At 34.5% G+C, this 16,800-nt stretch overlaps 1 protein-coding gene across 2 annotated transcripts in view; it reads right to left on the reverse strand.

The window, feature by feature from the left end:
* The window catches only part of ACBD6 (acyl-CoA binding domain containing 6), a 116,410-nt gene that overhangs the window by 52,732 nt on the left and 46,878 nt on the right, over window positions 1-16,800 (reverse strand). For both annotated transcript variants that reach the window (XM_015811271.2, XM_015811272.2), the window contains exon 6: window positions 8,546-8,635. In XM_015811271.2, the coding sequence (XP_015666757.2) occupies window positions 8,546-8,635 (90 nt within the window). The remainder of the gene's footprint in view (window positions 1-8,545; window positions 8,636-16,800) is intronic.

Here is a 16,800-nt window from a genome sequence, read left to right on the forward strand (position 1 = left end):
AACAAACTTAAAAATGTATAAGTAATAATCTACTTATACAGTGACAGTTTGTGCGATGATAGAAGCAAACAACAAAGCAGCATTGAAGATTTTAATATGTTATTGTATAAACTTATTTTGGAACTCATATTATTAACATTTATGGTATTATTTATAATCGTATTATTCAATTTATGAACTATTTTAAAGAGTTCCACTGCAGTATCTAGAGGCAAGATAACATGTTTTAGTCATAGAGCAAATTAGAAATTAACAGTGATACAAGTTTTACAATCTACATTCCCTCATGTGTATACACAGATACAAATATAAAGTGATATTATTTAATGTAATATTTATACTATAAATAAAAAACCTCTCCTCATTTACTTGACTACAGAAGTAAAATGAATTATTAACTCTTTCTATCTAAATCAGTAAAGAGTGTACTATATTTTCCTTACTGATGAAGCATGCAAGATTAAACATATTAAGTTTTAGGAAAAGATAACCATTCTATTAAGTGGAATAGGAGAAAAATAATTCATTGCACTGAAGCCAACACGAACAGCATCCTAATTCTAAGAAATGGATACTGCTAATGTGGAATGGAGAGTCATGTCAATGTGCAGATGACCATTCTGAGAACTAGTTACGGGGAACCTGATGTTTTTCTTGTGACCAATATGTATTACAAACATGTATAGAAGCCAAGTTACCTTACTTTAAGGCAACATGTTCAACGCTACTATGAGAAAATAGATGATAATACAAAAATGCTATAGCTGCATCTGCTCTAGACTGGATATCTAAATGGGAGTGGCTATACTGATGACCATTTGTTCAAAGACCATTGAAGATTATGGTGGTTCTACACATAAATGGTGGTTACAACCAGTCTTCAGAGTTCTGGCTCTCCCAGCACCCTGCAGTCATGTGGCTGCAATCTGGATGTTTGGCAATAGTTTCATATAACTGGTTGCAGTGCCCTGAAATCACATGATTGCCATTTGCGATGTTCCCTGCCAGCTTCCCCAGCAAAAGATGTTAGACATGGAAGACCAAACAGAAATTGCTGCTTTCTCTCATAATATACTTGTAAATAACTAAATTTCAGTGCCTAAACCAGCCTCATATTTATATTTTATTACAGTTCTCAAACTCAATAGAACTTTATTTCCAGCTTGAGTTAATGCCCTGGCCACAGCTCTTTTGGAAGGGAAAATAGGAGAATGCCATATGAAACCCGATACTGCCCCTGTGACGTGGGTGCTAGAGGTCCTTGTTCATCAGTTGATCACCCCTTTATTTATTTATCTTCCTGGGACACTATTTCTTCTTTTCTGCCTCTGAAAATACTACTGCTGTCTCTTAAGAACACCAGTGGTTAGTGTCTAATACACTGAAAAAAGTAATTGCAAAATGAATAATAAAATAGTAAATGCCTTCATCATACACCACTGGAGTAACTAGATTGCTACATTTGGGATGGCAAGAGTTAGTATCTGATCAGGCTGAAAGGTGCCACCTGACACTGCTATGGCTCTCGTCCTATTTGGAGCCAAAGAGGATTGGCAATGGCTCTTTTTGTTATAGGTCAAGTGTTACAAACTAACCATCAGCTTGAAGAAAAGAAAGAATACCTGAAATCATTTGCACTTTGCAAGGGATGATAAAAAAAAAGTTTGGTTCCCTGAGATCAAGAATGGAAATGCAAACAGCTATCTTTTTTCAGCACTGTTAATATCAAAAACATTAGATGAAGAGTTGGAAATATTGCTTAGAACTGGATTATCTGAAGTGGCAGGTATATTTTTCATGGATTAAACTTGATCTAGCATATTATTTGTCTTATAATTGAATAAACTTTTCTCTTCAAAGGGATTTTTTTTCAATGTGGGTTCACTTCTTTCAGTGCTGAAAAGCCAGGAAATGATAACTAAGTATGAAGCTTCAGTACTACTTTTCCAGCTATGGATTTAGCAACAAAATCACCAATATGTCTAGAAATGATGCTTTGACATCTTGTTCACCCCTGCATAAAAGACTTGTCCAAAAGCCATTTATCTTCAGAGAAATGTTTGAAAACTATATTTTTCTTCTCCTAAAAGCACTGGTAGCTTGCCATACACCTTGGCAACTGCAATAAAGCCCCGGTGAAATAAAAATGGCATCCAAATCATTTAGCTTCTGACCTTTCTTGTCAGTACTATTACTAGGTAGCTTGGTGATTAACTTCTTTCAATAAGCCTTGAATAGGAGAAAATCACATTGAGGATATTTAAACAGGAAGCTACAATAATCTTTTACAACAACACAGAGATGCTCCCAAACTTTTCAGGTTGGAGGAGTGGAAAATGACTTAACCTATGTCTCAATTATTATATTCCGAAGGCCTAGATAGAAGCATAGGATTGGCTACTGACAGCAAAGCATTGCTCTAAATCAGGGGTGTCAAACTGGCGGCAAAGGGAAAAAGTCATGACATATCACGATACATCACGTGACGCGATCGAGTTTGACATCCGTGCTCTAAATTAACTTGAAGATTAGGTCATTTACTGTCATCAACAGCTATTCTATACTAAAACCAAGAGCTCAAGCAATCTGAAAAAATTGTTCTGCATAAAGGTATGCTGGAGAAAAGGAGACTTAATTTCCTAATGTTGGATCTGAAGAAATTGACACAGAATAGAAAATGGAATATATAAACAGTAGTCACATGAAGCTAGGCACCACAATGCCAATAATGACATGAATTCTGTCAAAATCAGATATAAATACATAGGACCATAAATTTTATTAGAAGTTTAAAAGAGAACAAAGACACTAACACAAAATAATATAAAATAAAACAAAGGAAAAAAAGTGCAAAAAGCTAAAAAGAAATAGAAAGAAAAAAATTAAAATTTTCTTTTCAATATGCAGAGTTTTGATCTCTGTATGCCTAGACATGAGAAGGCGCGATGGCTCCGCTGGAAAGCTGACAGCTCAGATTTGAGACCTGCGCACTGTGTGATGGGGATGAGCTCCTGTTACTTGGCGTATAGTCATGCGGGCTACATGAACATGGAAATGTTTTCGGACAACTCTGGCTCTCTCAGCTAAGAAATGGAGAGGAAAAACCGCCCCCTATAGTCAGACACAACTGGACAGAGGAAACCTTTACCTTTAGGCATAGATACATCATGATAGCTGAATATATCTTCCAGTGCCTTCATTACTATCCTGTGATGTATTTCTTGATTATAGCTTCCTTTATTGTTGATAGGCCAGCCCTAAAAGGTGGAAGTTAGCTACCATTTCTGTTTCTTCAGTATCTATTCTAAAAGGGCTGCTGTCCCTCTTGTCATTAATTTGGTCTTTTTTATACTGGAGTTGGATAAAGAGCCCCATTTTAAAAAAACTGTGTTCCTTTACTTTCATTACTAAAACTTGCAGTTCGTTTGCATTTTCAGGTATCGGAGTAGTGGCATCTACATAGCATAGGTTATTGATATTTCTTACTCCAATATTAAAACATGATCTTCTAATCCAACTTCCCTCCACATATATTCAGACATATACTGTCTGATTATTCAGAGTTTCACCAAGTGGCAGCACCTAGTCAACTTTGGTTGATCTGGGAAATTAAAGAGAGTCCATTTTGATTTGTATTTGGAGGAGAGACCATCTAAGAATTCAAGAATTATTATTGACAAGATTGGGAAGTAAAATCCATAAAGAAACGAGTGAAAACCACTTCTCTAATTCTTGAAAAATAACTGCATTGATGCAGTCACAAGGTCTTGTATTCTTTATCTTGCTATATGATGAACTGTGCCATAATTTAGGGCAGGGCTTTTCAACCTTTTCACCCATTGTACCACTTTTAGGATATGGCAACATCCGAGTACCACCAGTCGCCTAGCAAGGTGTCAAAAACTTGATGACCCAAAAAAAAAAAAAGGAAAAAAGTGATAAAGTACAGGTAGTCCTCAACTTACAACAGTTCGCTTAGTGACTGTTCGAAGTTACAATGGCACTGAAAAAAGTGCCCCCCAAGCCACAGCCGAGCAAGACAGGCCCGGCGGCGCTCTTCCTCCTGTCCGAGGTTTTCATTGTTGTGAGCATTTCTGTTGAGGATTGGCAGCGGGGGTGGGGTGGGGGGGGTGTTTGGGTTTTATTCTCCCCGTCTGCTGGGTGGTTGCAGCAGGTTTTGGTCACTTCACATGACCCTGGGACACTGTGACCGTCATAAATATGAATCAGTTGCCAAGCATCTGAATGTAAATCACAAGACCCTGGAGAGGTTGCAATATTCCAGCTGATCGATGCTTCTTCTGGGCTCAGCAGAAGCACCAGGATCAGCGCCGAGGTCCAGCTGGAGCCTGGCGCTGATCCTGGCACTTCCACTGAGCCCTGACAGCCCTGCAGCTCCAGCCATCTCTCGCTCAGGCTTGTGTGGTGCTGCCACCGGTTCAGCTCATTCCCCTCCCCCACTACCACTTTTCTAGGATGGTTGCGTACCACCTGCCAGGTGCCAATGTACCACAAGTGGTACCCGTAGCACTGGTTGAAAAGCCCTGATTTAGGGAACAGCAGTTGAGAGATCCAGAGGCCAGTGGCTTTCATTCTAGTTTATCAATGAATTTCTAGGGTTATAGTAATGATTTCAGACATTAACCTGGTGGAGCCTTATTTCCCCTCCAGAGAACTTACTTTTCCACTGAATTTGGAACCCAAAAGAAACAGTAACCCAGAGCTTTGAAAGGGATGCTGAATGACTGCTGAACATAATGTTCTCTTCAGACATCACTTTTTCTCCCCTATTTACCTTTCTATTGGTAAGAATGTATAAAAGAATCTAAACTCTTACATCCCACAGGATATTTGTGTGAGAAACTGAGACTGTATATTTGTATCTACATTGTTTTTAAAGTGTTATTCCAAATACATTATTTCTTAATTTGGGACAGTCATTCATTTTAAAGAAGTCTAAATCGTCTTAGTTCTCAGCATAATTCTTACACACAACCACCCATCAGGAAATGGCCTATGGCTAAGAATTTAGGTAATTAGATTAGACAAATTATCTTTTTCAACACAAAGCGAGGCTTCCCTCCCTAAAACAATCCTTTGTGCATCCTCCATTTTCTAAGCAATCACCACCTCTTTTAAAATGTATTGTCAAAGGTAATAATTAACACTCAAAGAGATGGACTTTTTCCTATTATTTGAGGGAAGGAAGACTGGTCATACTGTCACTGTGATTCAATACAACGTGGCAATTTCAAAAGCTTCTGACTAAGAGAGAAAAGAATTGTAAGGTACAACTAGTTTCTCAGCTTGGCACAATAGCTTAAAACTGAATCATAAAAGAGATAAGTATTCCAAACCATAATTTGGAAAATATTTGCAGCTTTAAAACTGCACGCTATGCCTTCAGCAGCAATTGATAGATGATACTACAAATTTCTGTAAAAAAAAAAGAGACTGCTCTTGTGGTCATTCTCAGATTGAGAATTTACCCTATTATCTTTTATGTTACACATTATATGAAAATAAATATAACAGGAAAGAGTTTGAGAGGAACATAGTAAAATAAGCGAACTATTTCTCAAATATCCTTTTATTTAATTTTAGTGAAAGTGAGTCACAAAAGTATAACCTTATTTGCATTAGCTTCATCTAAATAATGCAGAAATTAAAAGGCAGTAGGTGTAGGGTCAGTATTAAATGGAAATAGTAATGGTATTTCTGATATAGCTAGATTAAAGCTTTTGGGACTGTTGCTGATGTCCACATTTACTTTGAGATTATTCTTTAGATTTAAATAAAATCCATAAAATCCAAAGCTGCAAAGAGAGAATTATAGTGGGAACATGGAATGTAAACACACAAAAGTCGGTAAGTTCAACACAGTGAATGATGAAATGAATTGGTCACATTATCAATCAGTGAACTGAGATGGACTGGAATAAAGTCACTTTCTGGATTATTACAGCTAGGAAAGAATATAACAAAAGCTATTTGATTACAATGTAATCAGTGATCAAATAGTATCGATTAGACTATGTGGACAATGGACTATGTTTAATATGACAGTTATCCAGGTTTATGTTCCCACCATTGATTGATTGGGAACTGAAGAATGGGAAAAAAGTTAACAACGAAGGTGAAAAGCAACTGCCACAGATCCAGACGCACAAGAAAGCAAACTGGATGTCAGAATAAACTGATGAATTTGCCAAGAAGAGAAAAGAAGTCAAAGTCAAGAAAGATAAAGATTTCAAGAAAGAATTTAGCATTTACAGAGAGCTGTTTAAAAAGATAATCAGTATTACAACAATATCTGTAAAGATATTGAAGATGGAAACAGACACCAAAAAACAAACAAACCCAAAGGAAAGTCTTCCAAAAGATCTCTGAAGTCAATGAAGACTTTGAAAAAAATATTCAGATGCCAGGTTGCATTTATACCTGACAAAACACTCAATATAATTGTAACACTCAATAGATGTGAAAGTTAAACTTTGAAGAAACAACATAAAAAATAATATTGAAATTTTTGAATTTTAGTGTTGGAGAAGACTCCTGAGAGTGCCATAGATAATGAATAGAACAAAATAAACAAATGGATCACTGAATAAATAATCCCAAAACTCTTGTTCAAGGTACAAATAACCAAGATCAAATTATTATATTTCAGACACATTATGCAAAGACTTAGCTCTTGGGAGACGTCTAAATGCTGTGAAAGGTGGAAGGAAAGAAAAAAAAGAGAATGTTCAGCAGCAAGTGGATGGACTTAATTACTGTAGCAATAGGTATGCCGTTGAAAGACCTGAAGAACTAAGATGAGGACACACCTTCCTGAAGAAAATCAATCAATATGGTCACTAAAAGTTGACAGTGCCTGATGGCATCTAATCAACCAGTAGATAGATTTTAATTGTATTTTACATTTTTTGTAATTTAGATGTAATTTCCCATAGCTATACATATTTAATAACTATTGAAACTTAAAACCTCAAGAATAAATTTTACATTAAATTATGCAACATTACATGAAAATAGATACAATTTACATTATCTGCACAATAAATCAGAGCACTTGAAGCTTTACTTTTCATCTTTTTCTAGGCATGTAACTAAAAATACTTCTTTGTAGCTTTTCAGCAACCGCTTACATGTTTCCAAATCTGTTGAGGATAACTAGATATTAATAAACCTAAATAGAATATTTGTTGAAGACTGCGTAATTTATTTGCACTTATAAGCTGTTTTGACCACTAGGGCGAATAATAAGGTACGGACATATTGTCTGTGTTTCATCTGGCCTATTATTATTGAATTTCTGTGTTTCAGAGACAAAAGGGAACTTCCTGTCTCTTTTTCTCTTATATTTCTCTCTCTTTAAAATTATATTTAATATAATGTATAGTCACTGAATGATTGTTGGGATAAGCCCAGACTGTGAATATAACTATATTTCGAACATTTTTCTTTTTGAATGAGGCATGCTGCTACTTATGTACTCAGTATTCTTTCAGCGTTCTGTATATGTTCAGGAATACAGTTCCCGGCAAGGGCTCCTGATGAATGCCAGGTATAACACTACTAGAAATCCTCCTTCCGTTACATATTAGCATAAACACGTTGCCTATAATTATGCAGCAGTTCTCCTTATGCATCAGCTTTAGACCTCTACTCCTCATAGGTGAAAAAAGAATATTTTAAACAAACGTTCCATTCTGTTTTCTATTTGTTGTTTTCATTCATTCATTCATTCATTCATTCATTTTTCATCTTAGTTTTGCTCTTTTGTTTTCAATTTACATAGTGATATGCTGTCAGGCACGAAAGTTCAGGGCCACATGTTAAATTCCAATTAAACTAATGTATTGCTCATGCTTATGTGCAGGAATCTAGTCAACGAAAGGTCAGCACTATTTTGGCCTCAAGAGGGTTAGACTTAGACCACTTGGAGGGCTGATTCCTCTTTGGACTCCACCTCAGGCTCTGCCACTCCTTCTCCTACATCTGCTGTGCTATTTCGTAACAGCCTGAACTTCCACCAATCAACCTTCTGACTTGTTTCTCAAAAATTCTTCTATTCCAATTCACTATTATTTCAACTCATTCTTGGAAAGAAAGGTGCTGCTTACTGTTTTCCGTCTGCTCGTGTAAGAGTACACTTTTCAATCTGCTTTTTTCACGACCAAAATAAAGAAGCAGACACCGTCCATGTCTCCCCACATTAACACACCAATAGGAAGCAGAATTCTGAGTGGGCCAGTGTGAGAAGAAAAGAGTTAAACAATCCTTTTCTTGTCACTACTGTCTTCAAACCAGAAGGATCCATGTCACTTTAAAAAAATGTTCCGTTTGAAATCTAATATAATTTTGGTAAGATAAGGTACTAAATAATCCTGCTAAACCACTAAAAGGCATGAAATAATTAACACAAAAGAATAAAGGAATATTGCAAATACTTAAACACTGCAAATGAAAATGATCTACTGTAATTTCTTTATTCCAAAATATACAAGGTGGACACATTCATTGTAGCTTCAGCTCATACCTGGCTATTAACATCAGCAGTGTATTGGAGAAGTACTGTAGCAAGTTCTTTATGTCCTCTATCACATGCCCAATGGAGCAAAGCTCTACCCTAAAATATCAAGCAAAGGAAAAAAAAGTTAGTTAAAACTTGGTAGTAGATCATGTATCAACATTATACCAACACATTCATATTAATAGTACATTTTTTTACTGAAATATCTATATAAATCAGAATTGTATTACCAACATCAGCCTGAAATGACCCCTTGAAAGTTACAAGCAGGACCAGAAAGCAATGCCATCACATTTATTCTATTCAGCAAAATGAATTAGTACGGGGCTTACAATATACTGAAAATTAGCAAATTTGAAGAAATATGTTATATCGTACCAGTAGCTGATATATCTATTTGCAATTTTGATTATTTCACTTTGTTTCCTTTCTTCCAAACTATAATGGAAAAAACCAAACCTGAAAATATAAGGACACCTAGAGTGACATTTACTAATCCTATTCTATATAGTAGAAAAGAGAAGTACTCTATACACTACCCATGATGCTTCATTTTATTCATCAGCTACTGCCAGATTCCTTCTTGACCATACTGCTATATTGCATTGCTCAAGGAGGATGGACTAAAAATCTTCCCTCTCCATGATCTCACTGCGCAACTCACCTGGCTGCTGGGAAAAAATAATCCTCAGAATCAGGGGACTATGAAATCCTTTTGAAAACCTTCCTTGTGATATTTATTAACTTATCGCTGTAAAATAACTTCCAAACATAGGATACGAGGGGTTTTGACTACTATCTCCAGCTTCATTCACCATGATATAAACTGTATCAATATCATGTTTAATGCAGACAAACAAATTTAACAGTAACTGTGGTTTTTCAAATGATCATCTGTGAAAGTACATACATGGGTTATGTGCCTGCGTAGAAATCTCAGTTGGAACATTCCAGAATTCTACATTTGTGTCAGGATTCTACCTATACAAAACAAGCCTATAAGAAGGCCTCTTCACTATCAATGCCCACATTGGCTGCCTGATTTGCTTATCTTCTTCTTCTGGGCTTGGTTGCTAGGTTTAGTACACTTCTTATATTTGTGAGCACAGTTTCTAGTCAGTTGTCTAATAGCACAATTGGATCATAAAGTTTCCAGCTCAATTACTAGCCGTGTGTTGAAGAATCTCACTAAAAAGTAGTAAAGTTCAAGCTTCTAAGAGAATTAGTGTTTTGCAGCAACAAGTAGTGTTTTGCAGCAACAGTAGACTTTGTACTTGGCGTAGCTAACAAATGGGAGTAGCAAATAGACTGGATTGTTAGCTTCTATGCTGTTTGCAATAGAAAAGGCCTGCTCCCAAAATAACACTTATAAATATCAATGAACTACTGTAATAATCTTGCTTTGTAGAAGATTGAAGATGGCATTGATGAGCAGACAAGATAATCAATTTGCTGTGTCTCACTTTATTTTGTTTGCTTTAGTCACAATTTATTTTACTCTACTTTGCTAGTCAATTTTGACTACCTTTACCCTGAAGATAATTAGTCATAACCACCAGAGCAGCTTGGAATTTAACTCAAATCTCTTGAGAGAGACTTACCTAAGCTGTCTCTGTCACTGACAGAGCAAACTTTTCAGCTGTTAGCATGAAAATGATGATGTGAAACTTTACTCATTAGTAATACTGCAAGATCTCATGCAAAAGTGGAGAGTTAGAACAGTGTGCTAATTAAGGTGTTGGATTGCACAATGGAGACATCAACTGAAAGCCACAGCATTTTACTACATGGTTGTTTACTTTATGGTCTGGTCACTTTCTCTCTCAGTCCAATATACTTCACAAGTTTACTGTGTGGGTAAGATATGTGCTATATATCAGGGGTGTCAAACTGCCGGCCCAGACGTGTCACGCAGAAGCCACTCCCACTCCACTGCGGGCAATGGCAAAACAGTCCCAATATGTTGTGTGACGTCACGTGACATCGTGAGTTGGACATGTCTGCTATATATGAACTCTACAAAAGGTAGAATGTAAATCTAACAATAAAAAGTACCACAACCTCACAAATTTTTGGTTTTAAAAAGATTCTTTGATTTTGGAGCCTGCAGACTCCACCTAGAGATTTTTAGACAGTTTAAAGTCCACATTGACAATACTTGGCATATGTTGTCAATTTGATAATTGTCTAAAACCTAATGGGCCATTTTAAATGAATTTCTGAACTGCTTCCCAATATTTCTTTAATATTGCTGCTCTGATATATAGATATTTAGAAATATCTAAATATCTGCAATTTCTATTCACTGCATTAAACATTTTTTAATCTACTAAATTTCTGTGTGACAGACTGCATGTAAAGATAAAGGACCAGAGTTAGGGAGAAAAGATATAATTTTCGTAGTAATTAAGTTTCACATAGCTTAGTTTATCCTTCTTGCTTCCTTTCATAGCTGCATCTATGAAAAATTAATGGTTTGTGAAGTTTTAAACATGTTAGGATATATTGATATCATACACATTTTAACTGTATATCACCCAGAGTTGATCCATGAGTGAGATGGGTTTCTAAATCTGATAAATGAATGAATTTTAAAACAGGAGTTAATATTTTTGAGAACAACCTCACATTTAATTTGATCATACTACCATTTATCCTTAGAATTACATTCTCTAACATTCTTGATGAAATAAAAAACAAAGCAAGTCATATGGTCTTTCTAGATAGTTCATCTCTTTCCGTTCTGGAATTTATAAAGAAGTGTCTGGTTAAATTTAGCTCCAGCTCATTACAGAACTTCAGGTTATAAGCAAACAAGTTCTCTATCTACACATCAAAAATTAAAATAGCATAGCATTTACCCGATTCAAAAGGATGACAGACTATTATTTCTGAATAGGAAAATCTTGCTTCTGATATTATGCATTAAGCTTTTCAACAACCTAATTTATTTTACAGCATCCTATGTGAATGATAATAATTTACTGTATCTAGAATTAGAATAAATTTTGGCAATGATTCTTCACAGAAAAGTCCTCCACTTAATGCACTCTAGTACACCACACAGAACAGAAAAGCAGAACACAAAATTTAGCAGAGAGGTTTATAATTTATTTATATTTCATCCAGTGAATGAATCCTTATTTAAATTTTAATCAGTGAATAATTCAGACTTTTATTATCAGAGACATTTTTAGTTCACTCTGGATACTGATTCTATTAAATAGCATATTTAATGATTAAGTACAAATAATTAAAGCTCTGGTTTGAGTTTTTGTTAGTATAAACCATCTTGATAATGATACTGTATGGATGTACTTCCACACAAATGTTTTTTTCCTCTTTTCTTTTCTTTCTTTCTTTTTTCTTTTTTGGCCTTCCAATCCTGTGTAAATTCCCAATATTTTAATAACCAAAACATTGGGCATTTTATGTGAGTATTTATTTTCTATAAGCTATTTCTCTTCATAAAAACTTAAGAATATTTTTAACTCAAGTACCAAGATTAAAGATTAATATACAATTCTTCTTATGTCATTACTAAAATTGCTTAGTAATGATTTTGGGGAAAAAATGAAGGAGACAGATTGCGAAACATAATTCACATGTACACTACAATGTATTGTTTACAGCCAACACAGGTAAATTATGTACTTAATACTTATCATATAATAATTCACCTTTTTATCCCTACCTCTGGCCCTCTGCCAGAGGTTTTGTTTTTTGATTTTACAAGCACAAATAGCACTATATACGTTTGAATTTAAGAAAAAAAAAGTTTTAACAAGTTGGCAGATAGCATAGCCCAGAGTCATTTCACTGAAGAAGTATTTCAAATATTAACCTTCATAATTACAAAGAACAATCTCTGCATTAACGTTATTTTCAAGGGACTCATACCCAGAAGAACAAGTTTCAAATTACATTACATTTCCACACCTTTCCAAACTCCACAGATTAAAAATTATTTTTCACACAATGTTAATATTTTCAGAAATGGCAACTTAAAAAAATACTGTATGTAAAATGTTTGTTTGACATTTTCTGAATTCATACTGCAAATTAGATTAATCAGCTTCAATATTCCAATATCTAAAGTCAAAATTGAAAACCTTTTACAAGCTGATCAGTATGGATAATCTCTGGCCTAAATTGTAAGAATTCTTAATATTCACTAAATTCCAAGAAGGAATTGCCATTAGACAGTCCCCGCTCACTTAAAATATAAATTACGGTTGTTAGTTATTGTGCACATAAATTATTTTTACTAATTTTACTTTTTATTCATAGTAATATTTTTTCTCATTTTAATTTTCAACATGCCTCAATGAGGGTAGTATTTAAAGTAATCCAAATTCTGCTTCAAGAAAAGTGGTATCTGAGGTTGATATAAATGATATAAACTGAGTGGTTTTATCTAAGCTTGTAAATCACAGAAAATGACAAGATCATCTTCAGGTACTGAAACACAAACTTTTACTAAGACAAACTTTTACTAACCATTAGAAAGCTAATGGTCTATTATCAAAATCTTAAAATTTGAAACCTTAAAAAAGTTAATAGGAAGTTGACATCAACCTAAAGTTAATCATTATTTCAATTACTTTCTAAATGTAATTACAGTGCATATAAAAGCCTGCCCCAAATACATTTCAGATGCATACAGTATTTGTATTTTATTTTCCTCCCCAGATAATATATTTTAACAAAGTCAGAAGGGTACTTCTTAAAACTTTGAAAAATCTGGAATAAAAATGCATAAATCTAATGTCTGTTCAATGACTCTGCTACTAAATCTTCTACCCCACGGTTTAGTTAGCTGCCATGTGGGCCAGCTTCTGTAGCAGTTTCTAAGACGAACAGCACATAAATTTTGCTTTGCTGAATGTCACAGACCTTGTCAAAACAAAGGAAATGGGAAAGCTAAGAATTGTACTGCCCTCTTAAAAATGTATGCGGATCGAGACAAAATATCTGGGAACTGATCTTAATTCAGAGAGAAAGAGAAGACATAGGCAAGATAAATGAAAGTCTCAAATGGTTAAAAAAAATGCTGCTGTCATTTTTGAATTCAATTACCATGATGCACTAAACTGTGGATTTATTTATTTATTTGGATGGGTAAGGATCGTAATGTATTAAAATAATACCCAAAAAGGATCTTTTGAGTGCCTTGAACATTTATTTGTTGTCAACAGATAAGGCCTATTGAGGGCGGAGGATGTATATGGAGAAAAACAAAAACCAGGAACATGGGACTGAAGATGGCTCTGCAAAAGTGGAGCTGACGGTTGCGGCCAAGAAAGGAGCCGACGAACAGATTGGCTCCTTTGCTCCTCTCTAGAGAAAGAGAGTATGTGAATTTGCCCACACTGTGCCCCGTACGGTGGCTCCTTTTGAGAGGACCGCAAGGCAGCGGTCTTCAGAGGGTGAGAGAACTAGGAGATGAGAGAATTTACCCTTATGGTTCGAACCACAGTTGGAGTCTTTAAAGGACACTAAGTTCACACTTTCTTTTCTAACCACCTTAGGAAGTTGCGTATTCATTGCTATAAATAAGTTAGACACCTTCAAAACGACAGGGTTGAAAACACTGGGTTAGTGCCTTTAATCCTCAATATAAGAAAAAGAATCTGTACCTATATAACCTTTAAGAATTTAAAATAAACAACAAAAAACAAGACAAGGTTTTGGGTATAGAAAGTTTTAAACAAATTAAAGGCTCAGAAAATGTTGAAATATGGGATTTTGAATATGATGATCTTGAAATTAATTTTAAAGCATAAATGCATTTTCATGAAAAAGAAAAATTGTTTTCATTATTGGAAGATAAGTAATTTATAATGTTGTTCAGAGATATTTTTGAGGAATTATACCAGGATCTTGAATCAACCATGCCAATTATGTTGTGTGTTCTTATCAATGGTTTGTTCCCAGAAGGAGCTGTTACAGAAAAAGATTTGAAATGAAGCTTATCTCACTTAAGTATAAGAATTTTCTAGTAGATAGAATAAAATAAAAAATAATGTTTTAAAAATTAAGAAGGAAATAAAGATGTTAATCCCAGAGAGCAATTGGAATAATTTGTTATTATTGGACTTACAAAAGAGGTTTGTTAAAGTTCTAAATAAATTCAAGACAAGGGCCAATAATAATTTGAATAGATTAAAGAACAAAATTATTTTCCACAAAAGGATACAAATTTGGCTTATTATGGGTAGTTCTTTCTAGAATTGTTGACATCTGGACTGGAAAAATATGATGTGTTGGATTTGCTTGTACCTAAGAGTTGATATATAGAACAATGACTTTTATATTTTGAACGAATATTATTATTTTAGGGATCTGTTGGATATTTTGCTTGAGATCTGGATTGGAAAAAGAATGCTGCTTATTGGACTTGCCCACCGTTAAGAATCAAGTAGGAGATGAAGAGGTTTAGAACTGTTAATCAAGAGAAGGCAACCAGATACAGTTAAATTGTTTATACTTATTGTGATGAGAGTGGGAAATTGCTTTCTTAGGTTTTTTTTCTTTTTTTTCTTTTTTCTTTTTTTTCTGCACCTTTTACTTTCTATTTTTCTTTTTTGAGTTTGTGTTATCTTTTAATGCAATCGTTTAAACTTTTAATAAAAAATATTGAAAAAACCCCAACACCTTCCTCCTGCCCTAAAAACTTGGAAATCTTAGAATGGGAAATAGTGTTTTTCTAAAGTACTGTGATTAAAAGGCTTTGAAAACTATTATACTGAAATATTCTATTCAACTACAAATATCTTAGAATTAAGATTCAAAAGTAAAAAGATGAATCATAACACATGTAGTGTTTCTTTGGCTGGCTTGGTATTCTTTCTCTTCTATTAAATGTCATAGGTCTTACCAGAAACATATGTGAAGGCTAGGAAATAGTCTGCTGTTTTAAAATCTGATATGCTGACATTTTATTTACTGCAGTATTTATCATTTCTATTTTCACTGTTTTCACACAACTGTAAAAATCAAAATATTCTTAGGTATACTAGCATACCGCAGTTTCATCTTTAAAATGAAATATTCCCATAGGATTTGCTTGAGAAAATGGCCATTAATTGTATACTTTTAAACTGCATAAATGTAGTTAAATAACAACACATCATAAGCTTAGATATTTTTACTGCAACAGAGTACTGCAATAACCTATCTAAAAATTATAAAATTGCAGTCAAAGAAGAAGCATGATTATTACTAAGCTAAAGAAATAATACTACTTCCTGAACAAGAACTATTTTTCAGAAGCAAATATGCTGGCTGGAAATTTGTATATATCCCATGCAATGGCTTTAACTACTGTAGAGATTTGAGAATTAAAACTGATCAAGTGTCAAATCTTCAAATGTATCTTCTGTAGCTAAAATATCTTTGCCCTCTATAATAGAGTTAATGGCACTTCAAGAAGCTCCTTAAGCACTGAGAAGTTTCAGTTCACTTCATGCAGGATGAAGGCTTCTAGCTTTGAATTTTAAACTCTTTCTTCCGCTTTCAACAAATTAATTTATTTGAATTCCTGATTAATAATAAAAGGCCATGCCATCAGCATTCAGAACTCCAGCCGGGAATGTCATGGCTCAAAGGACAGAAATCTGCTCAGAGCTACAAGAGAACCCAACTGAATTTGTGGAGTCTCAGTCTATGAATGTGTAAGCACTTCATCTGTTCGCTACGGCACAATGTATTGGGAGACTACACATGCTGCAGACCAAGAGCAGAACAAGCAGGCAGTATGATAAGGGAGAAGAAGCCAACATGTCAGACAGATTTTATTTTTGTCTGACCATAAATACAAAAGTCCACAGAAATTTGCTCTTCCAGCATGCTCTTGGGTTTTAAATACATTCCAAGTATTTAAGTTAACACTGCTACAGAATTATTAGTGTAGGTGACTGTTGCAGCAAAAGATAATTGAATGGCATTCTATTTAGTGTTTCTTTAAATGAATTTATTTCCCTGTGTTTAGTTCAGCTTCTATGCACATAAAACACAAGAAGAATACCAACTTGAATAAACAACATTGCTAAACTTTTCCTTCTTAGCAGCATGGCATGACAAGAACAAAAATTGCTACATAAACACAAACTGAAATAAAAAATCATAGAACCTCTTAGATAAGTTACATGGAGGTTGAAAGTCAGGGTGTATCAAAGTGGCAATATTTTAGCTTACCACAATAATACAGTGGTAAGACAGAATGGAACAATTCAAAACAAAAAAGCAATCTTATAGAA

The sequence above is a fragment of the Protobothrops mucrosquamatus genome, unplaced genomic scaffold (assembly GCF_001527695.2).
Source record: "Protobothrops mucrosquamatus isolate PMUCROS unplaced genomic scaffold, P.Mucros_1.0 scaffold35, whole genome shotgun sequence".
NCBI classification, from domain to species: Eukaryota; Metazoa; Chordata; class Lepidosauria; order Squamata; family Viperidae; genus Protobothrops; species Protobothrops mucrosquamatus.